Genomic DNA, 27,874 nt, shown 5'->3' on the forward strand with positions numbered 1-27,874 from the left:
TCTCATCATTTCCAGGTTTATTGCAGTTGTAAAGCAATCATGAAACAAACCAGCACATACATATAACAGTTGGAATAAAATTAAAAAAAACAAAAACAAAAAAAAAACATTTAAATACAATTACACGCAGATGAGGAAACAATCATTACTACATTAAGAACATAAAGGAAATGTTGCACACCTAATAAATAACATGCGTACACATAAAAAGGCAGTGAGGTGGTGGCAGTCATGGTGTGTGTGCATGTTTTAATAAATTATATCAGTGTGGCTACATTGGTTTTACAAAATTTAAGGCTTTTTAGCTGAAATTTGAAAGATCTGTAGGACAGTAGATAGTTTTGGAACAATTATCCAATATGAGTTTGAAAGACAAAACCCAAATGCAAGATTGATAGATAGGTTTGTAAAAGATCTAAGAAACCATACTAGTGATTTTGCATGTTTTACCCAAATTCAGTTTTTTTATACTTTACACTATCGCTGATACCTTACATTACAGATAGAGAGTTGGTCATTTAATTTGCAGTTTTCCTCTTCAGAGAGAACAGAGGTTGTGAAAAAAAAGTATCGAAACGTTTTTTTTCCAAACCACTTTTGCAGCATTATCAGCAAGCATGGTTTCTAAACAATGACAGAGCCAAGAGGAGGACGCTGCCACGTGTGTGGGCAATGGTCAAGCACTTGAGTCACGCGTGAGGAGCGACATGGAAGCAACGTAATCATATTTTGGCAAAAATGTGACTATGCTGAGAATCTGGATGGACAGCAGAAGAGTGGGCGATGCTACAGGAGCGGTTTCAAAACGTTTTATAGATAATTTCATACTTTTTTGCATTGTGAACACCTGTTTTCTCTGTGAAAAAAAAAAAATCAGCCTTTTTCTAGGCTGAATACATGTTTGAAAGCCATCAAGCACAAACATATTGTGGCACACATACACATGTAAATGCACATAAAGATACACACAGTAGTGCCTGCACTAAAGCGCTTTGGTCTGGTCAAGTCTGACTCTGTATGGAGATGCACAGTCGAGCAAAAATTCAGTCGGTCAACATGAAAAGGCACTAAGACACTCTACTACCTCACCTGCACTGAGAGAGACAGAGAGAGAGAGAGAGAGAGACAAGTATGCAGGACTGGTAGTGTGTGGACGTGTGCGTGTTTCTGCAAATCTTCCATCGCTGGGGTCCATCTATCCCGTCATGCGTCTTCTTCCGAGCGTTCGTCGCCCCTCAGCCTCTCGCGCTCTCTGTGCCGCTGGATGGCTCGCCAGATCCGGCAGAGGACTCCACCCCTGAGAGGAAGAAGGCTTATCAAGACTGTTTGATATATGATGGTTTAAAACGTTCCTCTTTCAGATAGGAAGACGTACTTCAGCTACTCTTGGAAGCCTTTAGATTCATCATATACTCGTATTTTAGGTCTTATTTTAATTCGTTTTTAGTTTAGTTCTTCCCTTGATGCTGCGGATGCTATAATTTCTGCAGTTCTGTTCCTTTTAAAATCTCTGCAGCCTTGCTAAAAATCTGCAAGCTATAAGTAAAAACATGCCAGCTCCCATAAGCACCTGCTGATTTTGCATTGAGATAGCCTGAAGCTTTGTGAGACGTAACCTCTCTAAAATACTTATTTAATAAATCATGAAACCTTTGTTGAATTGAAGCAATCAGAAAATAAGTGACATGAGATTTTTTGTTATCCTGTTCAAGGCTGTATTTCCGTTACTTGTCTTTCCTGTTCTGTTCTGTACACGCAACATCAGATGCACAACTGTCTGTCGGTTTTTTAGGGAGTTTTTCCTTATTGCAATCGAGGGTCTAATGACAGAGGATGTTGTGTTAATGCACAGATAGTTGAGGTCAGTGTCAAGGAAGCAACAGTGAAAAGAAGTTTGTCATGTTCCTTCCTGTCAATTTTAGTCATGTCAGGACAAACAGATACGAAAGAGAAGATACCGTAGACGTAGACAGCGGAGGTCGTCTTTGGTGACGTCGTTGAGAATGTCAGTCAGCGTGTATTCTTCCAGCACAAACTGCCATACAACAAAGAGAAAACAAACCGCTTTCAGTATATGCCCGGGTGGTATGCTCAGAAATAGAAGCTGTGGACAGAAAACCAACAGATATACAACCTTATCTATAGCATCAGGGTCTGCCCCCTGCTCTTTCAGCCAATCGGTGAGCTGCTTGTCCGGCTCGTGGTCAGCAGGGATGTGGAAGATGGAAGGAGGGGAGATATCTGAAAGAATCAAAGTCCGAGAATGAGACAAACAGAAGGCAGACAGAAGAAAAGACTTCTGGTCTGTATACCAGTTAGTGTTTACCTGGTGGTCTGTGTCTGACTCTGACCAGCTCCAGGTCGTGTGTTCTCTGCTGCAGTGTGGCCTTCAGGACCTGCTGGTACTCCTTCTCCTTTTGCAGCAGCTCCTCCAGCAGCCTGCGGGAGCCACCACATCATCAGTAACATTTATCTCTCACCGGATAACATTTTGACATGTTAACGTACAGGTAGTATATAATAAAATGAATGTCCTTGTGGGGTCCAGGTTTTTGTTGACCGTCACGCTGTCATGGCTTTCTGGGACACTTGAATAAAACATCAACATGTTGTGGTGAATGAGTAACAGGTGTGTGGGTGGAAGCTAAAAGGCCGCAGGTTTATTTAATTTAAAAACGATACGCTTCAACCTACAAAAAGCACATTTTGAGAGACATCCTACAACTCTAATGTCATTTTTGAGTCTACCTCCCTCTCTAATGGATTATCTTAAAGCCAATTTAGGGAATCAGGTTTAACGCCATGTGTAGTTTTGTGATGCCTGGCCATGGAATATTTATGTACAGCGTTTATCTTTTTTAATTTCAACATAAAAAAAAAGATCTGCAGGGACATTTCCAGAGGACAACAACAAAAGAGGTGTCGCAGTTAATGAATCTTTGTATTTGTAACCAGCGAAGACTTTGTTTCATATTTCTGCTGCAGCTGCCAAAACATGATCATATCTTTTAGGTTGGTGGGAGAATGTTTAATTTCCAATTGTCCAAGACACAACAGACCTCTCTTTGAAAATATTCTCAGTAATATTAAAGCATTGTTCATTTCTGTGGCTCCGGTACTGAAACAATTGGACCCCCCACACACACACACACAATAAATCAAATCTGCTTGTTTTTGTATTTCAACTCTTTTCAAACTAGAATCTTGGCAGCATATTCTCAAAAATATAGAAACTGACCTTGTGTATCTTTAAGGTTTTAGGCCTTTTGACACCATTTGTCCAAAGTATAAATCCAGATAATATCCTAATTTACTATTCCAAATGTTGAATCATTTCTATGCACTTTTGTATTGTTCTGTATTATTGTCCTACTTCTGTTTTTTTCTTTCTTGTCAAAGCTCTGTTTTTTTCTTACTCTTAAATATTTAAATCATTTACTGGGTTAAAAAAGATGTATTAATAAAAATACATCCTACACATCTTATTAAAGGTAATGTTAAGATAGTAGATTAGTGCTTAAATGTGCTAACGTAAACTTTTCCTGTGGAGGTTTGCCACTTTCACTTCACTGCTATGTGTCATCACCCTGGAGCACTTATGACACAGCCATCTATTATATGCAGCTCTCGAGCAACTGCATTCGTAGCGTGCTTGTGGGTGTGTGTCATTCATAACTTCCTGTCTGAGATAGAAGTGGAATTTATAATCATGTGCTCCAACCACACAATGGAGCGTACGTGCCAGTACGTGTTGAAATCTTTTAACGACACTTCACCTCTCCACGAGTCATAAGTGTTACCAAGTGTGTGTATTACTGTGTGTGTGTTCGTGCGTACCGGTTGGTCTCCTGTTTGAGCCGTCCCAGCTGTGCTCCCAGTTGATGATGGGAACGCTGGTGCTCCTGGGAGAGGGTGGAGTTCAGGGTGCTGATGGTGGAGGAGATGGGGTCTGCTGTCGTTCCAGAGTCGTCGGTGCTCGGAGCTAAGACCGGACCGAACTCTACCTCCTCTTCGTCCACCTCGTCCTCTTTCTCCGCTCCCTCGCACTCTGACGCCGGGCCGAAGTGGGTCTGCAGCTCTGGAGGTGATAGTTTGAAGGTCAAAGCTATGACCGATACGAATCTATAATTTCTCATGACATTATATGTATATTTAACCCTGATTTTTTATATATATAAATGTGCAGCAGGAGGAGGACAGGAAATTATGTGAGCCAAAACGCTGCGTGTGTCCGCTAGATGGCGGTAAAAGCTCGGTCCAGGCCGCGGCCATCTGACCGGCTCACCTGGTATGAGGATGGTGATGGCAGCCTGCACGGCTCGGCGGATGATGTTATCCATGGCAAACATCCAGTGAGGTTTAATGTGATGATTCCTTAGGACTTTGTTCACCTGAGAAAAATCACACGTCACGATGACGGATGCAGATATTTAGACTCATAAAGATACAGGATACAATACGGGATAAACTTGAACACGCAGACAAGTCAAATCAGCTCTGCTGTATGTGTGAAAAAGGGGTGGGAGATGTTTTATAATTGTTGGCATTTGTTCATAATTTAAAAAGTTAAATCTGAAACGATTCATCCTCACATCAAAAACAAAGGTTTGTCAGTTTTTAAAGATTATTCCTACAGTTTAGTGTGAATCACTGTGGAGGAGACTGGAGCATTCTGCTGGGTTTTCATTCATAGTAAGACACATTTGGGTCGAAAATACAAAATAAAAAGCTTGATACTTGATAGAAAAATCAGGATTAGATAAATAAATATATGTCAGTTAAATATGTACTTAAATTGACTTCTATTTAATTTGTTTTAAAGTGTCTGCTGTGGAAAAGCTTTCTAATATAAACTCCTCTTTCATTTCTATTATAAAATCAGTGTAAAATTCAATATGTTGCCAAATTGTTAAGATAAATGAACACTAATTTGTTATTGTAGTGCAAAATCTTTTCACTTTTTCAACTTTTCTTGCACTTAGTGTGGCTGCACTGCATTCAACAGCTCTTTAATCAAGCCAATTTCCTTGTATGTCAGTACTTATGACTGTATTTACTATGTGTGTTTTCCATTTGTGTGTATGCGTGCGCACACTGACCGAGTCCTGGAAGCCAAAGAGCACCAGCTGTATCTGGTTGATGGAGGTGGAGTCGAAGTCCAGGTCCAGCTTGAGCTTGGAGATGGTTGCCGCCATGACGCGCCTCTCGGGGGAATGGATGAAGTCTCGAAGGATGCAGATGATCTGCTTGATGTGTTCGACAGACAGCTGGAGCTCCTCGCTGCCCTACATGTTCATACACAAACACATTTACAAAGAAATCCAGTAGAATTTTAACAAAGTTTTTGATTGAGCTTAATAGGACCATAAGTATCAATATCTCAAAGTAAAGTCTATTAGTCATAAATATTTATGTAACTGAATGGGTTTACTTTAGATACAGTGCATCAGAACGCAAACTACAAAGTTGAAGATGCTGCACATGAAGCATAAAATGTCCAAAATGTGACTTTAACGCCATCATGTGGCAGTAACAGTAAAAGACAGTGATGGACAGCAATACCTACTGCTTTGCTTACATACAAGTTTCACATAGGTTCTTTGAATCAGATTATTTACAGTCAACAGTGCAAGTAAAGTGTGCTAACGGGTTAGGAATCCCACTGGAATTGATCCCGAAATGACTCTGATCTCACAGAAACTGGCTGCATTTTACCTAAAGTCATGTGGTCACCACGTGCAATGTTTGACTTTTATTGTTCATTTCCTTCATACTGAGGAAAACAGAGCAGAGGGCACTAAAATCATAAAACATCACCTTTTGTTGTCTGATATTTTTAAACAATAAAATTTAAATCAGGCCACTAAAAGTACAGAGAGTGGAAGAAAATAAAATTCCCAACCATAAAATAATATAAACTAGAAGAGCGCACTCAGCAGAGTGCAGATCTCTGCCAGGTGTGTAATGTCAACAAAGCGGCAAGATAACAAAAGCAGGTATTTATTCATCTCATATCGTGCCTAACTTTTGAGGATCATATCGGATATGGAATTAATCTGCAGATGCTCTGGTTCAAGATGAGACTTTTCTATGGATGTCAGTTTTTGAGCCACGACAAAGACTAAAATGTGACCTGCAACAGACTAGGTTAGCCTTGGCTTTAGTTTAGCTGATTGCCAAATATGCCTTTTGCTATGTTGTGACACACATTGTAAAATGGTGAGGACTGCCAAAAAGACAAAAGTCTAAGCTTTGTGATAGGCTCATGAGGAACTTATCAAATTTTATTTGAATTCACAACACAACTTGCTGTCAAGGTAGCAAAATTTGGCACCGATTGATCTAATTGTGTTGTCCCTTGTGGAAACAAGAGTCCAAACGGAAGCAGCTGCTGATCACTTGCAGCCCCTTCTGGACGGTTAAGATCAAAATAAAATAGGTTTTTCAAAAACTGTCAATCACCGTAACCATGAGAGATCCTTGAGCATACAGTCATCAATATGCACGAAATATATTAGGCTGATGGGTGCAGTAGTATACCAGAATAGCTGCGGATAGATACACACACGACCAAATGCATGATCCCCTCCAGGCTTAAGATGAAAAGGGTGAAGTAATCAAGAAGAAGAGCAAAACACTCAGATCCTCAGGCAGGGAGTTTCAGAGCTGAAGGGCCCTGACGTCAAAAGCACCTTTAGTCACTAGGAACAGCCATTAGAGCTGTGCCTGATGTGCTCTGGCTGATAGGGGAGCAGCAATTCAGCAATATAAGTAGGAGAAAGCCCTTTAAATGCTTTAGATGTGATCAGTTAAACCTTAAAAACATTTGTAAAACTGAGTGGTAACCAGTAAAGAAGGCCAGAACAGGGGAGATATGATCTTGTCTTTTTGAATTTGTTAGAAGCCCAGCAGCTGCTCTGCTTTGTACTTACCTTTTGTGTAATAAATTCATATATAATTAGTCAAATAAGTGGTTTTGTGTAGAATTTGTATGTTAATAATTCTGATGGCATTCCTTCATTCCTGTAATAATTGTTGTCTGCCAGTGTGTCTCTCTTATACTGTTAGGAGTTGCCGAAGTAGGAAAATCCTTATGCATAGGGAGAAGACAGCTTACAGATCAATTTACTCACAATTTATTTAATTTAGTGTATTTATTCAGACACACACACACACACCTGGATGTGGTTCTCCTTGAGGTTGGAGATGACCTTTTCCTGGTCTTCATTGAGGACCTTGAACAGAATCGCCCTTCTCTCGCTGTCCTTCTTCAGCAGGAACAGACCGCCGTCTCTGTCCTCAGGGGAGGGGGGGACACTGCGGTCCTCTGACGCTGAACCCTCATCTGGAACACTGCGACACACACACACACACACACACACACACACACATGCACACAGAGTGATCTCACAGGGACATAAAACAAGGCATGGAGTACACAACTGATTTACAACAACTGTTCAGTCTATTTACAGATACAAGCCTCTCCTGGCTACTATGTGTGCCCAGGAAAGTGCAGAGACAGCATGAGTCAGCGCAGCGTGCCGCGCACGCATGTTCGCTCGCACATGTGTGTGTGTGCGTGTGCAGATGTGCGCGTGCTGGTGCGTGTGTGCTCAGCCGCCAGCAGAAGCTTGTAAAGTTATCAGACCTCATTATATCAGCGTTATAAAAAGCAGTGGAGCGCACTGTGAGTACAATAAGGCCACCTGCCAACCAAACACACACTCTCTCATACACACACACACACACACACACACACACACACACACACACGCACTGCACATTCATTCACATCTTTTCACATTGCACATACTGTCTCAGTAGCATTTTGTATGCAGCGACAAGAGTTTTATGTTTGGATTTTATTTATCTTGAATAATGACAGATGTGTAACTCAAATGTAATCAATGCAAAAAGTCTAAAGTGTAAAAAAAATACACAAACTGGGGTTAATACACACCTCAGGTAATTGGAGTTGGGGGGTTTGAGCAGGTTCCCTGAGCCAGAGCTTTTCTTTTTCTGGAAGAAAACGTCGTGTTTGGAGTCACAGTCTGGGCTCACTGAGCCGTGTTCACTGCTGCTGCTGCCGGTGGCCTCGCACTGTAGCTGCACCGGCAGGGAGACGTTGTGGATGTAGTCTGGCCAACACACACACACACACACACACACACATTTAGCAAACACACACATGAGCAACTGACAACTCAAATTTATGAAATGCTTTTTGGGCCATATCACATACATTTTGAAACTAATTGCTGAATTTTTAGAGCACTGTGGTTTCAACTTTATACGCTAGCGACTAGAAACATCACTAAGTAATAAAAACTAGCCTTGAACACTGAACACTTTTATCTACTGTTTGACCCTGATAATCTGTTTTTCAACTTTATTTAAAACATGAAAATCAACTAAATTAGACAACAGCAACATGTAAATGTAAAAGAAACAAATATGTTACATCATTGTTGGGAGGGTGCATTGTATATTTGTGTGTGTGTGTTTGTGTGTTTGTAACCTGATGGTTTGAAGGCGATCTTGCTCTTCTTGCCTTTGGTGTTGTGTCTTACAAAAGTGTCTCTGAGCAGGTCGGAGGCGATGGCTCTCTTGTGAGGATCCGGCTCAAAACAACGCAAGATGAAGGACTTTGCCTCCAGCGATAAAGACTCTGGGATCTCTGGGTGGATCTTAAACATACCGACCTGTAACACAGATTTACACCGAGGAATCATGGCCTGGATGCTCGTTAAGAACCGACTGACAGACAGTTTGGAGATTAAACAAAACATTTACAGGATGCAAACCTTAAACATGGCCGCCTGTGGTTCCCCCAGCTCATGGAAGGGGGGTTTCCCAGTGGCCATTTCTATGATGGTACATCCCAGGGACCAGATGTCAGCCGGGGCCCCGTACCCTCGAGGGCCTTTATCAATGATTTCTGGAGCCATGTACTGCAGTGTACCTGCAGACAGAGAAGCAGACAGTAACTTTGAAATCTTTTCTTATAGATAAGAAGAGGCAATCAGGTCATTTAGCACGAGTGTCAATATATCTTACAGTAGATGTGTGTCTTTCTGGACAGGTGGCTAAGACTGGAGCTTTTCTTATCTCACTGGAGGTCTATTCCAAACTTAAACCCCTAAGGGCCGAAACCAAGTCAAACCAAGTAGATATCTTTCAGCGTTACAGTCTTTTTAGTGCCAAAGTCCCTCTTTTTGTTACTATTCTTCCACTGTAGCTCAACAGAGAAACTCTGTCCGAGGAAACAGAGAGGGCGTTTGATGCTAGAAAGACTGTAAATGTGGCAGATATCCACTTGATTGACTGCTGAAGCCTCATATAAGCTTCAGATAAATGCATTTTTTACCCAAAATGACTGGATTTTGGCCCCCATCACTTACATTGAAATCACATTTGAAGGGGATCTTTTAATAGACTGGATGAACAACATTTTCAGTATTCATAAGGGCACCTGACTGCTGTTTTAAGACACACTTTAAAAAAACCGCGAACCTGTCCTTTAAAAACTGGAGCTTTAACAGAACAGGAAAAAAAAAATCTAATCATTGCTATCAAAATTCAACAAATTTTGAAGTAGATCAAAAGACTGAAGAAGAGATGTTACGTCCCAGGATGTGAGCTCTCACTCATTAAATAATTTATGTTTCCTTTGGTCTCTAAGTATTTAGTCTGCAGTCAGTAATTCTGAGCAGATTTGGCATTCGTGGTCTGGCTGATGTAAATAGTGAGAGACAGAGAGAGCTATAAAAAGGAAAAGAGGAGTGAGGGAAGCAGCAGAGGAGAAACAGATAAGGACATACACACACACACAAACACATACACACACACACCTGCTAATGAAAGATAAACACCCTTCTGCCTCTGCTTGATTAGATAATGTAATTACACACCTCACTGGCAGCTGGAGAAGACCAGATGGCCAATGAATGTGTGTGCCCCTGTGTGTGTGTGTGTGTGTGTGTGTTCGTACATGCAACCTCTGAGTGTTTCCATAGAGGCTGATAGTGCCTCTTGACATTTTGAGGGTCATTTGATATTTACACTCATAGTCTGAGACGGGAGCATTTCTATGATTCCATTTATGCAGCTAGCAGACTGAATTACTGTCTGCTTATGAATGACGGCACTTTATCAAACTGGATTTGTCATGTGTGTAGTTTCTCTGTAATCCATTACTGGAGCAGTTAATCCATTTTGTTTCAGACAAGTTGTTTAGTAAAGTGTTTTTTTCCCAAATGATTTAGATAACTTTCCCTTTGTTCCCCCCCAAAATATTAGGAATTTGATGTCAATTTAATTTTCACCAGATGTTCCTTAAAGTTCTAGTAGGAAACATTTTGCTTAACCAATGTGTTCATGAGACATAGATGCAAGAAACCTCTTTTTAAAGGCCACTCTTGGGAAATGCTGTTAATAAGGAATAAATATACAATATTTGCAGTACACCAATGGTTATGATTGTAGCAAGAAGTGGACACAAGTTACCGGTGAATGTCTCTGTACAGGGGTTGACTCCAGCCAACCGCTTAGAAGTACCAAAGTCTGAAATCTTCAAAATGCCGCTGTAGGTGTTCACCAACACGTTGTCACCCTGATGGAGAAACAGTCAGACAGACAGAAAAAAAGAAAAAGATGAATTAAAGTATAATATTTGGACTATAAACTGGCCAGAAGTGGAATCGTTTTGTGTTTTAGCCTCTTATTGTTTCCAATAGTGGAAGAATGATGGTTAAACATCAGCGTTGGGTTTTGAAAGCTGCACTTTGTACCTTCACACACAGGTAAGTGTTCCCGGACGCCGGTGTTCGGAAATCTTTGCTCTTGAAAAATCAAAAAGTCCGCATACAGCAAACATTTGACTTGTCACAGCAGGAAGAACACAGGTGTAACTAATGAGGTTACTGATGGCTCCCACCCAGCGAGGCTTTGTACTGAGCCGATGTTTTGACACGTCACGGTAAAGCAGGTAAACCACAGGTGTAATTAATAAACCAGCTCCAGGGCTCAGCTATTATTACTATTATTAGCTATTACTATTTTTATACTAGTCTATGGCTATTATGCATGCTTGCTCGCTGGCATCGCTTACTGGGATTTACTGGGACTATCATTAATGTAATTATAATTTATACCTGAGTTTTAATTGCTATGACATGTCAGGATGTCTGCCAGGAAAAAGGCCGATTGTCTGGTGGAAGGTCTAAAAGGAGAACATACAGTCATCCTCCTCCATACAGCTGCACATCATGATTGAACTTGATAACACAATTTTGTTGGTTCAAAAAGCCCATATTTATAGAACTGCAACTGCAGCTATTTTTGAACTATTATAATTGATTAATCATTTAATCATCATATGAAAGCAAAAATGTCAAACATTCCCCAGTTTACAGCCAGTCAATTGTGAGGATTTGCTGGTTTTCTTAGTCTTATGTGCTAGTAAATTGAATATGTTTGGATTTTGGACAGTTGGTTGAACAAACCGGGCAATCTGAAGATGCCATGATGGACTTTTTTCGCTGTTTTCAGATGTTTTATAGACCAAACGTCAAACTGAAAATTGAAAATTGTTGAGAAAATTATCGGTAGATTGATCACAATTGAAAATAATCGTTAGTTTTACCTCTTTATATCTCATTTACCCTTCCATCAGGTGTCCCAAATAAGTCAGGCGTGTGTGTAATTTATTAAAATCTTGCCTGAAGCTTCAATGAAAAGAAAGACTCATCCCTACATCACAGTGACCCTGCACCACAGATGTGTTTGGTGTGAGAAGGTGTTGACCTCCGTCCAACAAATTTCCATGTACCTTGATGTCTCGGTGGACGATCTGGTTCTCGTGCAGGTACCGGAGCCCCTCCAGGATCTGTCTGGTGTAGAAGATTATTGTCGCCTCCTTCAGTGGACCCCATTTAGATCGCAGCAACGCTGACAGGCTTCCTGGAGAAAGGAGAGACCTATCATGAAATGGGAAGATGACCAAGCAGTTAGAGAGACCGCCCGGTAACCAAGAGGTCACAAGCATCGATCTCTGTAATAGAAAATCTGTCCATCATCGTCTCTTTTTGTTTCTCTTTGAGCCTCAACTAAATGCCTTTTATAGCATTTATAGTGTACTTTATATAGCAAGAGACAATGAGTAAACGGTTTTCTTTCTTACCACACAAAATTATTGTATTAGTATATATAACTCTGTCTGTTCCATGATCTCTTTTCCCTCTCTTGTACAAACACACCTCCGGGCACTTGTTCCATGAAGATCTTGATGTATCCGTTCTCAGAAACAGAGCCCAAATACTGAACAATGTTCCTGTGCTTCAGGTACTTGTGAAGGGCGATCTCTTCATGAAGAGGCTGAGAGTACCTGATTCACAGAGAAAGAGAAACGGAGACAAAGAGAGAAACACTTTTTTCCCTTCATTTATGCGGGTAAAGTTTGATAATCGTGCTTAATCTGTTACGGCATCAACCTGCTTCACATTATCATCTATACACAGTTGTCTGGTACAAGCAACGTCTCTGAAGGATTTTGTGAAGTATCAACTATCTCTTAACCTTTAATCTCATCTGGTTTTAAGTTACTCTTTAAGCTACTGCCAAGAAAACAATATGACACAAGGTTGACACTATGACACTATCTATCATAGTGTGGGGGAATGTTAGCAGCTCTGTGCTGCTCTTTATTGGATTTTGGGGACGTTTACACTTGAGCAAAAATGTTACCCAAAGTAATATTACCTTTTTTAAACACACCAGTTAGTCCTCACCCTAAAAGTCTTTACCCTTCTAATGTTAAGAGTGAAAATTTAGTGTTTGAAATATGAAAATACGAGCAAATGTGAGCTAAACAGCTAAACAAATAACATATGATCTGATATTTTTCCTAATCATATTTACAACACCAGAAGAACAAACCTCGGTCTTTTAGTCATGTGTTTATTAAAGATCCTTTTATAAGACTCTCATTTTAAAACTAGTCAGCTGGAAACATTAAAAAGTCAGTCAGTTTTCAACCAACTCTAACGTTATCTTAATTTGCTAGCTAGCTACAACTGCCAAATCTGCCAGTGACATTTCAGCCGGCAAAATCAACCATTAACCAATTAATTGACTAAGAATTTCAAGTACTAGTGTTAGCCTAGCTAAACCTGCCAGTTATTACTGTGAATGTGCTAGAACAGGCAGCTGAACAGAACAGACGAAGCAACAGTAACTGAGGAGGTGGATCTTAGTAAATAGTCAATACTGTAATAAGAACATAGAAGAAAAATTCAGTTTTTTGAACGTGGAACAGGTTAAACTTTGGCCAGGTCAGTGTTGCAAATTTAACGTCTTTCTCGTTAAATTTGATGATTTTTAAGACCCCATTAGCCACTTTTTTTTTCTTTTTCAGAAAAGCAGCTAGCATCAAATCTAGCAACTTTTTGTGCAGACCTTAAGTCCTCTCCTTGGAGGGAGTTACCAATAGTGCTGCAATGAAAGATTATTTTCATAATCAATTAATCTAATTGTTTGGTCCATAGAATGGCAGAAAATGGTGAAAAATCACTGTTTCCCAAAGTCCAAGATGACATCCTGATATGTCTTGTTTTGTCCACAAACCAAAGATATTCAGTTTACTGTCATAGAAGACTAAAGAAACCAGAAAATATTCACATATGAGACGCTAGAATCAAAGAATTTGGACATTTTTTTCTTATAAAATGACTCCAACTAATTGATGAACCAACTAATGGTTGCAGCTCTAGTCTCCAATATTCCTCAGTGAATTAGTGCTAATGTGGCTCTCTGGACTGACTGTGTTCAGTGGGTGAGACAGAGCAGCAGCACATTCAGTGGTCCAATCATCAGCCAGAGAGAGACATGAATGAGCTATATATATATATATATATATATATATATATATATATATATATGGCCTCACAGATATGCAAATTAGCATGTGACAGTATCTAGCAACTTTTCGAGCAGACTTTAGCCACTGAAAATAGTTGGTAGCACTGGATCATGTCATCATCTTTCCACACAACCACACACACACCTACCTGCTGTCTCTCTCAGGGATTTCTTTGATGGCGATTCGGACCTGGTTGCTAAGGTCTCTCCCAGCATACACCACGCCATAGGTGCCCCGCCCCAGCGCCACCCTGTCCCCTGTCTCATTGGTGTCATACTCATACTGTAACACACACACACATAAAGATGAATACCCAAACATAGTCAATAATTATTAACTATAAAGATATGTATTTACTGTACACACACACACACGCATATCCTGACCTCGAGTGTATCTCCGTCTCCTTCCCCTTCCAGCTCTACAGCATTCCCCGTACCATCAGATATCATCTCTTTCACCATGGAGCAGAACCTGAAACGCACAACCAGACATACGTATTACAACATATTTATTTCCAGTTCAAGGCCATCAGGTCATGTTGCGATTCCATCACTCACACGATACGGTACAAAACACAAACACAGACAAACACACACACCTACACAGACACATCTAGAGGTGTGTGTCCTCACCGACCGCACTGCTCCTCAGTGGAGAAGTAGATCTGGAAGTCGTCGGAGTTATCGTGGACGTAGAGGAAGCAGCAACGCTCATCAAACTTACTGATACTACAGATAGAAGAGTCAGGTTAAATTAAGATGTTTTTTTTCCCCTTTTCTCTCTGTTTTTTGACATATCTTGTCACATTTGAAAACAACTACAGTACGTCCTTTTCTTTGTTGTATCAAATTTACTCTAAAACCATCAATTAAACGTTTTACTGTACAAGTGATAACAGTTTTTCACGTATTTTGGTCAAGCTGTCATTCACTTTGAACATGCAGCAAAGCAGCAAATCCAGTCTTCTGAAATAGGATATAACTCTTACATGATGATGATTAATTTTCAAATTTATGTGAGCCCATAATTAAGAGTTTAAAAACAGCCAACCATAACACCTCTTCTGCTACAATTAACCCAAATAAGAGGTCCCTCTTCTCTCTCTCAGTCAGGTAACTTCTAAATACTTAAGCAACTACACACAATCTGCCCAAAAGTGACTTGCATTTTCATACCTAATGCCTTTGATGGACATTGCAGTGAAGTTCCACTCGTGGATCCCTTTCTGTAACACATTATTCACATTTACTCAGACGGGTCACATGTTCAACCAGGATTGAAGTATCAGAGGTCACTATTATAGTCTCATAGTCTAAAAATCTAAAAATGGATGAGGAACAGAGGTAGGGAGCATCATTTTTGGATAAAGGTGCATGTGTGCAATGCTATGAAATACTGTAGTAAAGAAGAAGAAGGACAGGTGGACAAGAAGATGATGCTCTGACCGTTTCAGCCGGAGAAACGTGCCAGATAGAGACATTCTTCTCTTCAGCCTCATTGTTAATGGACACATAGGAGGGCTGGTACACTTTAGTTGGCTCCAGAATCAACACCTGAAACAGAAAGAGAAATACAATAACGGACAGACATGTTAGCATAAATCTCTGAGTGTCTAATCCAACATGTTTTAGTGTGTATGTGCGTGTCTTTGTACAGGAAACCGCAGTCGATTGGTGGTGCCCTGCGTGGCCTCAACGATGATGTCCATCCAGAAGTTGAGTCTCTCCCGCTGGGGGGAGTGTTCGACTGTCTGCTTCTTGAACCTCTGGATCAGCTGCAGGTTCTGCACCACCGACCGCAAATACCTGAAAGAAAAAACACAGAAGGAAACGAGAGAGGAACTGGTTAATAATATATCATATCTTGTGGATCTAACCCATAAACGTGTCTGCATTAAAAAAAGGGTATGATGACTATATACCGAAATCACTGTTGGGGATTATTTGGATTTTTGTGTCATTACTATACATATAACCAGACAAAATTATGGATTTTTCAAAATGTGATTTGGCTAGCTGGCAATAATCGGAGCTTCCTTAGTGTCCCAGTAGTCAACTAGCTACTGGTATTTGAAAATGGAGAATATAACACTGGCTAAAACACAATTATTTTGATAAGCTATTACATATATTTCATTTATTAACTGGGTTATTTAGGAAATAAAGTCAGTTAAATATATATTTCAGACCATAAAATGTTTTTTTGGTCAGTACCAAGATGTACCAAACTACTGTATAATAACAATACAGAAATATAAAAATGATATGAACGTCTTTACCAGAGAGGTGGCTTGAGTTTGAAGAGCTTCTCGGCAGCCTGAGTAGCTTTAGGGATATCGTTAGCTAGCATGCTAACGGTGAAAAACTGGCCCACATCCCAGTAGTTATTCATTTTCTCCAGCGAACCTTTGCGCCCCAGCAGACTGTTCAACCTCACACCTAAGACATATGAGTGGGGAAAAAGTGTGAACACATATTGTAACCAGGCTTAACTGAGATATTTTATCCTATTTTGATTAGTTTAGTAACTAAGTACCCTTAGCATGCTTGCAATATATCATTCTTTAGCACACAACACAAACAATGAACATATAAAAACTGATTCAATCAAATGAAACTGAATCCCTTAAATTTTACCTTAAAATTACAATAATTTACCAATTAATGATTGAATTGAGGTATTTATTAATGGGTTTTTAAGGGGATTATTAATGTATTGAAATAGGTGTTTTACTGGATTATTTGCACAGTTTAAGGTGCTTTTAAGGGGCAAAACCCCTTAAAATGTTGCAAAAGCCATGAAAACCCCTTAATTTACATGCCCTAATTTTCTACATTTAAGGATTTTAACCCCTTAAAAATAAAGATAAGTAAATTATGGAGTAATTAATGGTATTTTAAGGGATTCTTGCTTCATAGTGAATCACAAGTATGTATTTGAACGTCCAACATACTGTCATGTACAGTATATGGCAATAGATTAAATTTTTAGACATCTAGATGTAACTATTGTTTCAACAGCATTTCAGTGACTATATTTCAACATGTATTCCTAATTCACATTGAAATATAAACACTTAAATGCTGTTGAAACAATGTTAATACATAACTTAGATATGCACATTTATGCTGGTTTTAACCTTGATACCGACATGTTTAAAGTCGTTCCAGCTCTTTAAAACTATTCAGCCGTAAAACAAATCAGCCACTCTGCTCCATAAAACTGAACCCAAACACCTCTGAAAGTGAAATGGAGCTCAGTGTAAGTTCAAACACGAAGACTATCTGTTACTCATTCATTCATCTCATTCCTCTCTCTCTCTCTCTCTCTTTCTCCCCCTGGTTTCTCCTGCTCTCGTATCAGCTGATATTCTCTCTCGCCTTCACTTCCTCTTTTATAAATATGATGACCTCACGAGGGGGTCTAATCGCCAAACACTTCTCACTTTCATCTACCATGCATGTTTAATAAAAAAAGTCAAAATCTCTCCTGATTGAAGTGAGTTTGGCGCAGACGAATGAAGCAAAGGCTGTGAACAATGGCCCATTGAGGATATGTTGACTGTTCCAGCTGGACTCGGTGCCTGTGTGTGTGTGTGCGCTGAACAACGATCAAAGGGGTGTCAAGTTCAGAAGGACCCTCTCACCTATTTTCCTCAGTTCGATGGAGCTCTCAAACTGTTGGCCAGCAACTATGAGGAGGACGGCCAGGTTGATACCAGAGTAGAGGGTAGGCTGCAGCTCAAAACCTTTCCTGTACCTAAGAGGTGATAAACAAATAAATGGATGGAAATTCACTCAGAATTAACTCAAACCGCACCCTTTGCAGTGAGTTCTGCTTGCAAAGAGGTGGGATTTAATCATATAAAAAGCATCAAGTTGTTATGAGAGGAATCAATAGGAGAAGAGATACTGAGCAAAACATGAAGAGGCATTCAGGTGCATTGTGTGTGTAGTTTTTTTCACCACTGTATAGCGTTGTCCCTGTTCTTAGTGTCTTTGCAGTCCGAGTCGAGGAAGATGTCCTTGTAGATCCGTCCACAGAGGCAGAACATGTCCGGTGCCGGGTGTTCGCATGACTGCAACACCTGCAGCATCACTCTGAGAGCCTGCTCCCTGTCACCAGGACTGTTTCTCCTGCACACATACAGATTTATACATTAAAACCTGCTGTGTCACATTTTATTTCTTAAGTTATAATGAAGTGACTGTGTTACTTTTGCTTTGGGAAAAAATTGTGCCAAAAACATTTAAAGAACCAAAATCTGTCATATAATGGTTTGTCTTCTCGCTTCAGCTGCACATACAGAGGTATACATGTCTGGTTTATTGGTTTTGTATTACATGTGAGGAAAAAATTAATAAACCTTAAGTGAGGGATCAATAATATTTGCCTTATCAAAAACAGAGGCTGTGCTTAAAGTTAAGTGGCTGATTCAAGCAGTGGAAAGGGAATGTGACTTTATCATTTGTGAATTTAAAGGGAAAATAGTCAAGATATTATTAATTTTGCATTAAAAAGAGAGCAGAATACGAGTTCATTAAAACCTAAAAATAACGGGCACATTCCTCTTTCTTGTTCATGAGGGAAAATTAGTATATTTTGGCTTGGAGCTTAAAAGTTGGCAGTAAAAGCTTCCTCTTGGCAGAGTATTCTTGGATCCTGCTCCAGACTTGAGCTTGAATCCAGCGGAGGCATGACGTTACCTGTTGAGAGCAAAGGAGTAGTGGAACTGGATCATAGGCTGAGTGGCCAGATCACAAGTTGGCAGCATCTCCAGAGTCTGCACCAGTTTCACCATGGCGTCATAATCCTAAGATAAGGACAAATAATGTCACACCTTTCACAAATATGCGCTGGTATGATATCTGACGGTGCTGTTTGTGTCAGTCGTTCTGCTAATTAAGACCGTGTCATGTGTGTTTGTACCTGTATGTCTCTGTAGGAGAACAGCAGGTTCATGACGATATCCTGCGTGAGGACCTCGGTGTTGTCGATGCGGAGTTTGATGCGGGAAAGCTCCTTCGCCAGCTCCTCTCCTTGGTACTTCTCTCTGGCCTTCCTGATGTCATTCAGCAGGGTGTCCTTAAAGGAGGCACTGCAGCAGACAGACAGAGACGAAAGATAGGAGGAGGAAGAGGAGGAAGAGGAGGAAGAGGAGGAGGAGGAGGAGACAGACAATTTAAAGGAAGAGATAAAAAGTCTCATTATGACATTGATAATCGTGGTGGTAACGTTGACAGGTAAAGACATGAGCTGCTCGTCGGTTTCAAGACTGATCTTTAAACCTTTTCATATTTTAAAGAAACATCTAACACTGCAACAAAAGAGCCACCAGTGATCCAACATGCATTTAGTTGTTTGGAAAAAGAGAGAAATTTGAATGCCCTGCACATCTATAATCCACCCACACAGGTGCTAACACTGTACAGACTGCTCTTATATTGCACCTGTCAAGGAGGCAAAAAAAAAGGTAATACTGCACTCACGTCATAGAGGTAGAAAAGATTCTTATTTTTACAACTTACGAGCATTCACGTCACAGGACAAATAGTATTTTCAAATTCCATTTTTCATTTGTTGAACACAGAAAAAAAAATTTTTTTATACAAATAAAAGTCAAAAATCTAATGAGAATCAAAAAATATCTAATGAGATAAAAAAAAAAGAAAAGTGTGAATTCTGTCTTTACTTGTGCATGACAGTGTATTTGTATGTGTGTGTGTTACCAGGACGTGACGTGGATGTCCTTCAGCAGGCTGGTGAAGCGGTCGGTCAGGGGAACGCACAGCGGCCCCAGCAGGTTGTCCCAGCTGGGCTGCATGTACTCGCTGGCCCTGCGCTGGGCGTCGCTCTCACAGCACATATACTCATGGTTAGGAGTCACTATGTAGGGGATGAAGTAGTAGTTACCACTGGATGCCTGGACAGAGAGAGGAGGAGGAGGAGGAGGGGGAGGGTGGTGGGGGCGGGGGAGTTAGTTTACATCAGGAAAAAGATCCCTTTGATTTCAGTGTGAGTACCGGAGGGACTTTTAAAAGCCTGGTGTCAGTTTTTTTCCGGCTATATATCAGATAAACACACACATGCTGCAGGATGATGCCAGGCGTAAAAGGAGTCCAGGCGGAGAAAGACAGTAAGTGGACGAAGGGAAGGAGAGAGTAGGGATTAGAATGATTAATGAGGATCAGGAGGAGCGCATCGGCACATCACTGAGATTGTTCGGTGGTATCATGGTGATATCAGCAAAGGTTAGCACAAATGCTAAGGCTGTTAAATATCCAGTAGGGCAGAAACTAATACACACAAATACACACTGCAACTCCACATCTTTGTATTGCTTTTTTTATTCTCTGTCCTTCTGTTCTTTCTCATTAACTTTCCTTCTGCATTGGACGATATGATTCTTCACCCAGTCTTGTGTTTCTGATTGACTGATTTACAGAGTTTTATCTGCACAAATAATCCATATTGTTGTTTTCCATGCATACTAAACTGCATCGTGATTAAGAAAATCATCAAAAAATTCATCAAAATCTAACAAAATGGTAAAAGTCAAGCAATCAGTAGCTCACATGTTTAAAGGGAAGCAGCTGCTGAACTGAACAAACAAGCCACTGCACTCATTCATGCTATTTTCCGTTTCCTTTTCATCAAACACAGGATTAAGTGATAAAGATGATTGATTAATAGTTACTTTCATTGTCACAAAGCTCCACAACTCAAGACTCTACCAAAGTTCAACCTCGCTTTGAAGTTTTTTTTCTGAATGAGGGAAATGTGAGCACGACGTCCTCCTTGGCGGAACAGAGCATCATAAATTTTCACGACCCTCTGCCCGCAGAAGGTCAAGAGTGTCAAACTCGTTTTATCCTTTGGCAGTTTGTGAGTTGCACATTGTTAAGGGGGGCGGGGGGGTGGGGGGGTGGGGGGGGGTGCACTGGTTATTCACACAACATCCCTCAGGCGGGTCAGTCTTTAGCCCCTCCTCTCTCTGGCAAACTGGGAGGAGCTATTTCAGGTGCCTCTGGTTCCAGAAGTAATGACTCACAGTTGGAGCATTTCTACAGCTCAGACCATCAGTGCAAAAACGAACAACTGCATTAGAAAATATCTGGTTATTTGATAAAAAGTTGAAGCCAGTGTATGTAAATATTTCGAGGTAGCAGTTAACTACGACCCCCAAGGTGCATTTTTGGCAAGAAACATCCAATAACAAAGCTTGAAATTCTGTGATGTGCGTCACTAACTGCCAGCAGAAGCTAAAGATTACAGTGAAATTAATGTTAGGTATTTTTGTCTTAATTAAAATTATTCATTAATAAAAATTCCTAAAAAAAACAAACAAATTTCTCTGAGCTGATTATCTATATCAAACAATTAATTTATTCTATAGCTGAATGTACTAACAAAAAGCTGTAAAAACATATAAAACTGTTTCACAACATTTTCATGTAAAAACTTCTTTTCTTTCACTATTTTAGTATCACTGGCGTATATATATATATATATATATATATATATACGAGTTGTATACACAAGCAGTTTTTTTACTTGATGTATACTTGTCTATCTCAAAAAAGTTCATTTAAAAAATAAATAAATAAAGATTATAATATTGAGAAAACTGAAAACAGAATCTGCAGCTTCAATCAGTTCACTTGTTTTCAAATTTTGGTTCAATTCTGGATGAATTCAGCAACTCAGGCGCCGTGTTTTATTCTCAACAGCAACGACGAAACGTTTTGAATTTGCTGCTGACTGGCCTTTGCTCCATAGCAACCATGGCCGAGGCTCATGGGTATTGTCGTATAATTGAGCCGTCAACCGAGCCAAAACGACGGACAAAGGAAAACAAGGCTACTTAGAAACAAAGTTGAAATAATCAAAACCGATGGCCATAACTTAACCCATATCATTGTCACATTATCTGAAAGACTCAGATAACATTTGAGAAAAACACTTCCAGGAACCAGCGGCCCCTCCCGTTTCTCCTCTCTATTAATATTAGTCTGTAAGGAAATCTCCCAGCATGCTTTGGTGCAGCATGGTACCTACTTTATTGCGCAATCCAGAGCCTCTGTATTCTGGAGGCAACTGAATCCAGGGAAAACCTAACACTGGAGGACAAGTGCTCTACTCCACACACACACACACACACACACACACACACACACACACACATACATACACACACACACACACACACACACACACACACACACACACACACACAGAAACACCATACATACATTCAAATCAGTTGCTTAGAAGAATAGCTGCTTATATTACAAGACTCTATTTCAGGAGCCTGTCATGTATGTTTTGTGTGTGTGTGTGTGTGTGTGTGTGTGTGAGAGAGAGAGAGAGAGACAGAGAGAGAGAGAGAGAGAGAGTGAAAACATGTGCATAAGCATTCCTGCATGCATTTGTGCTTGAGATGACGAACGGCACTTGTCACAAATATAATTCCAAAAATAGCATAATACAGTGTGCGCACACAAATCACTTTGGAACACACACACACACACACACACACACACACACACACAGAAACTTACTGTGTTTTTCTGTGCAACCATGTCCTGTTAGGAGATCAAACAAAGAGCATGTAAGAATGGATTTCAGGGCTGGACAGCACTTAACACTGCCACATTACTACATGAAACAGCTGTTTCCCTCATGGCAGCACAGCGCAGGACTGTACCACACACACACACAAGTCCGTAAATAACTTAGTGGATCACTTTGTTCTAAGGAAGCGCGAAGGAATGGCATCCAGGAACTCTGATTACAGATTCAAAAGGGATGTGTGGGCGTGTACCTTAAGTGACTGGGCAGTGTCGGGGTCAGTGTCGTGGTACAAGATGACGTTGTTGGCCATGTCAAAACTCTCCCTCACGCCCAGATGGTAAAACAAGGAGGGCTGTCGAAATACATCGCTCATGTCCACAACCGCAATGTCTGAAGGGAGGGAGAAGAGTCAGATCATGGGACAACAAAGAGGACATACATGGTGGTGACAACAATCACATGTCTCTAAGGTCACATTTTGACATAAATACAATCTATTTCTTTGTGCAAATAAGCAGGAGACGTCCTCCTTCAACCACACAGACTTTAGCAAAAGTTCTTGCACGCTGAGGTCTGTAGTTTTATTTCTCAAATCATCTGTCATTCCCATCCACCCCCCCACACACATACTTACTCATAATTTCCTGGCTGTCATTGCAAAGGGTGTCAATTGAGACGTCAGCTGTTCACATCAGCTGGTCACATCTATCCAATTGCACGGTGACACACCTTCATTGTCGGCCTATCATCTTGCAACTGTCTCTTTAAATACGTGTTCTCCCTCTCTGCCTTTAGTGCTTTAATGTTGCCGTTATGCGGGCCCAACCACTTCCCCCCATCACTGCCCAGCCTTTGCAGATCCATCAGTTCATCACTTCATCAGCCTTATCAGTCTCAGTGGAAGTCATTAGCCACCACCATCAGTGTCTAGACTCCATGGGGGGATTTATCTTGCTGCTGCTCAGGATTGATGTCCCTCAATTAAGCCAAAGACCTTTAACAAGACTTAATCATCTGTATAATAAACAATTATCTTGCTTCATTCGCTTGTGTCTCCTTATTAAACTTGCACTACTAGACCCGGGTGTGCTATTATGCACCTGACCTCATTAAAAGTGGCAATGTCAGCAAAGGATTTCACAACAATAAGAATATAAATTGTCAAAAAAAATATTTTTATAGACAGATTGAAACAACAAAAACACAGCTGGCAGCTCTTTGCTTGCAAAATGTCATAATTTATATTCTCTTTTTGTTGTTTCTACCTTTTTCCCCTAACTGCATTTTACATTCTTAAAAAAGACAGTTGAATATAATCTTTCCCCGGAGGTTGTATTTTTCAGGTTTTGCAGACTCCAAAGGAGAGACACAACACTCAGCATAGCAGCAAATGATGTGTGTAAAGAAAACAAGAATAGGCTGGTGTGCAGAGATAAAGAGACACATTCTCTTACTGGGGGCAGCCTTCATCTCAAGGCAATAATGATATAACTACAATCTACATCCAAGTATAATGTACTTAAAGTGTGCATGAGTAGGCATAAACATCCTGTGTTTTATAAGTGGAACAACAACATATCTATTCCAGGTGGCAATGAAGATTATTTTGATTTTTGTCAAGTCTAAATTGAAAAATATTTTTGGTTAAAGCATCTTCACAAGACCACAACCAAGCTAGCAGCCCTGTGAGGCTATGCTATAGCTTTGAGCTATAAAAGCTAATGTGAGCATGCTAACATGGTGGTGTTTAGGAGAAGTGAGGTCCACCACATTTCCCCTCTTAGTTTAGTGTGTTAGCATGCTAACATTTGCTAATTAGCACTAAAAAAGCACAGCTGTAGCTGATGGGAAGGTCATTAGTTTTGTAAATGTATAGTACAGAGTGAAATGTTGACCTGATGATGGCGCTACAGTCACTTTTTAAAACTTTATTTGTATTTATGTTTCATAAAAGCAATTTGCGAGTACTGCTACATGCAGATCGCAAAGGGTGTCAGTGCCGCATTTCACAAATGATTGTCACTCACAAACTGCAGATAAATTTGTGTCCTACAGTCCTCACACATGCTTATCCATGGGTCGCAAGTGTATTGCGTTTTTTTGATTAGTTAAACATGTAAAAATGAACACAAGAGGATATTATCTCAGCTTGCATGTTGTGAATTTTGTGAAACAGGCCACAGTATCACAGATCGCTTGTTTTTAATGGGATTACCAAAGTCATTAGGCTTCATCTCTGGGGACCATGAATGTCTGTACCCAATTTCATGAGAATCCATCCAATAATTGTTCAGATATTTCGGTCTGGACCAATGGTGGACTGACAACCAACAGACTGGCATTGGGTCCATCCCAGTATCAACACTTGATATTGAGCTCTTAAGTGTGCAGCTATCACGTAATATTAATTAATCTGTTCTTCTTGGGACTGATGAGACTAATATCACTTATCTAATACTCTCAATATAAATATTAAAAATTCATATTCATTATGTTCCATCCTTAAATGATATCAGACAGAAACCATTCAAAATAATATTGTGTTGTGTCTCTTCTACATACAGTAATCCTACATCCTTCTAGATAGTCTAACTCTACTTAATTAGTTTGTATTTTTCCTCTCAGCTCCTGAATGTGCGTTTTTATGACTAACACCGTTTGGTTGCTCCAACTCCTACTTCAACAAATCATCTGAGCTTGACAGCACCATGTACAATCAGTGTGTCCCAGTGAGCTCTGATAAACCTCCACACCCTTGTGGTTTGAACAGGTACTCAGGTACTGTGACAATAACTGGAAATATGTCACACAAGTAGCCACTTGACTACTTAAAAATACTGCAAGAGTGGGTATTGGGACAGATCCATTGCCATCCCTAAGGCCACGTCGCTAGCATGGCTAAGAATGCATTTGAGCTCAGCAATCTAATAATCAGATATTAGATTAAGATGGACGTATATACTTTATTTACACTTACATACAGGATTACCACTTCCAGCCTGCATGCATTTTATTAACTGCACCTGTGCTTTACCTGCTCTGACAAGTCAAAATAATGTCTGCGGTGTGAAAAGATTCAACTCTCTCTAACAACCGGCTTTTACTTTTTTCTCAAACTACCCACATATTGCAGTCATGCTTTGGCGATACATCAAAACAAAACCTGTAATATCTGATCTTATGGCTCTTTGGCTCCACTCAGTTACTGGATTTAACTGGTCTAAGTATTTGTGAGACTAAAACTTGTATCAGCAGAGGTGTGGACAACATCATAGCCTGATATAAATAGTTGGCAAATACAAACTTTTGATAGAAGCTCTAGTTTCACGGCTCCAATCAGAACCGGAGCTATAAAATGTGTCAGCGGCTTTTCATGAAGGTGACAGACTGATGAAATATGTGAATGAAACACACCACTATCCTGCTCATGTCACATGAGCTTTAAACATTGAACTATTAAACATCATAACAGCGATGGAAAGACTAATTTACCTATAATCTTAAAACATTCCCAATAATATAACTTTATTTTGATGCTGGTAATAACTCTGTAGCTTTGCTTAAGTAAATTTTAAATGCAGGACTTTTACTTGTAAAGAAGTATTTTCACACTGTGGTATTTTGACTTAAGTAAAAGTTCTGAGTGTTTATTCCACCACTGTATTACTACTTTTCTCTAGAGCTGCAATGATTAGTCAACTGATCAATAACTCGGTCAGTAGAAAATTAACTGCCAACTACTTTGGTAATCGTTACGAGTTATTTTTAAAGTAAAAGTGCCAAAATTGTCTGGTTAAGCTTCTTAACTGTGAATATTTTCTGGTTTCTTTAGTCTTCTATGACAGTAAACTGAATATATTTGGGCTGTAGGCTGTTTGTCGAGACAAAACAAGACATCTGAGGTTTCCTCTTTTGGGAGACAGTGATTTTTCACCATTTTCTGACATTTTATAGACCAAACAACTAATTGATTCATAGAGAAAATCAGTAATGGAAATAACTGTTAGTTGCAGCCCTACTTTACTCTTTGACATATTCTCTCTCATGCACACCACTATTCTCTCATTAAAATTTCTTTTGACACACTTCAATTCTCTCAAAATCATTATATTTTATGCACACCAGAACAGTATTACATACACTGTTAGGTATAATGATGTATGATGGTGTGTTAGAGCGTATGATGATCAGGTAGGTATATAGATAGTGTGTGTGGGATCATGAGAGAGAGCAAACAAGTCCCCTGACGCTATTTGTTGAGTTTATAGTTTGCTTATATTGAGTTATAGTAGGATAAGTTAATATAATAATAAGCTTATGATAGTAGTGCAGAATAGACTTATACGTCCAAACATTTTTTACATTCCCAGCATGACTTTGGTGACTAAATGGTCATGACATAGGTTGCATTCAGTGAGTATTTCCCATTGTTTCAACAGCATTTCAGAGACTATATTTCAACATGCAGTTGGGACTTGCTTCCCTGATTTTGAAATAACTTTTGTGTAACCGAGGCGAGTAAAAACGTTAACTTGTCTTACTAATTTTAACCTCCTAGACGGCTGGATCCTTTGCAACAAACTACCAAAAACACACCTGCGTCGTAGAAACTATCCAGCACTGATGTTTCTCCAAAGTCCAGCCTGCCGAAGGTGACGGTGGTGAGCAGTGCGCTCTCTGCGTCGCAGGCCCTCTGCAGACACTGCAACGCTCCGGACTCCGGGCTGCTGGCCATCACGGACTTCAGCCCGTCGTTCAGGACGTACACGACCCGCAGGGAGCGCTGCTTGGCCGGCGGGCTGGGACTGGACATCTCGCCCCTGTCCCGCTCCACCACGCACACACCGGCGGAGTGCTCTCCTCCCATGTCGACGACCTGTGCGCTCTGGCCCGTTTCCATAGCGAGAGCCTGGCTATTGTTATTGCTTTATCTCCTTCCTTCTCCGGTTACTTTCCCCTCTCCCTCCCGTTAATTCCCTTGCTCTGTTTTCTCCTCCGTCTTGTCCTCCTCTCGCTCACTCGTTGCGCACCTGTCGTCGGTGGAGAGGAGCGCGTCTGAGTTTGTGCCCCCGCATCTCCGCCTCATTAACTCACATCATCTGCCGATTATCTCGCACCAAGAAGTCCGCTTCACTCAGACTGGATCCGACTAGATTACTGATCCCCGAGAGAGGAGGAGATGTGGAAAGAGGGAGGGGATCGAAATGCATCCAGAAGTTAAATTATTCTCTTTTGGTTCTTGCCAAATGGGAGATTTCCACCTTCATGTACCGTCCACCGTCTGAAATGCTATCGCCGTCTCTCTTGGTTGTCTAAATATAAAACTGTGTGTCCTTCTGGGTCCCCCCTCTACCCGAAGACACATGCAGCCAAGTT

General features: G+C 40.3%; 1 protein-coding gene across 2 annotated transcripts; it reads right to left on the bottom strand.

The window, feature by feature from the left end:
• Positions 1-27,874, bottom strand: map3k15 (mitogen-activated protein kinase kinase kinase 15). Of its 2 annotated transcripts, XM_067578781.1 has the most exons (30): positions 27,095-27,873; positions 22,749-22,888; positions 22,486-22,509; positions 21,983-22,060; positions 19,654-19,847; positions 18,854-19,022; positions 18,631-18,737; positions 17,890-18,060; positions 17,571-17,683; positions 16,203-16,362; positions 15,579-15,729; positions 15,370-15,477; positions 15,100-15,149; positions 14,557-14,652; positions 14,308-14,395; positions 14,070-14,203; positions 12,261-12,388; positions 11,834-11,964; positions 10,510-10,615; positions 8,808-8,965; positions 8,522-8,705; positions 7,964-8,141; positions 7,179-7,353; positions 5,100-5,285; positions 4,286-4,391; positions 3,838-4,078; positions 2,327-2,439; positions 2,135-2,241; positions 1,959-2,035; positions 1-1,297 (listed from the first exon to the last, which is right to left on the bottom strand). In XM_067578781.1, exons 1-30 carry the CDS (start codon positions 27,396-27,398, stop codon positions 1,204-1,206), a joined length of 4,071 nt encoding a protein of 1,356 aa, XP_067434882.1. In that variant the 5' UTR covers positions 27,399-27,873; the 3' UTR covers positions 1-1,203. The 2 variants fall into 2 exon arrangements, with proteins under 2 accessions (XP_067434882.1, XP_067434883.1); XM_067578782.1 differs by lacking the exon at positions 21,983-22,060 and having other exon boundaries at positions 27,095-27,874.

This window comes from Thunnus thynnus, chromosome 21 (assembly GCF_963924715.1).
Source record: "Thunnus thynnus chromosome 21, fThuThy2.1, whole genome shotgun sequence".
Taxonomy (NCBI): Eukaryota; Metazoa; Chordata; class Actinopteri; order Scombriformes; family Scombridae; genus Thunnus; species Thunnus thynnus.

Excerpts from the sequence above, each read along its gene's own strand:
- map3k15 (XM_067578781.1), bottom strand. The coding sequence starts at position 27,398 with ATGGAAACGGGCCAGAGCGCACAGGTCGTCGACATGGGAGGAGAGCAC. Across the intron at positions 15,478-15,578 it reads CCAATCGACTGCGGTTTCCT|GTGTTGATTCTGGAGCCAAC; the intron begins GTACAAAGACAC and ends TTTCTGTTTCAG. Across the intron at positions 8,966-10,509 it reads CTGTACAGAGACATTCACCG|GTACACTGCAGTACATGGCT; the intron begins GTAACTTGTGTC and ends CTCTGTCTGCAG.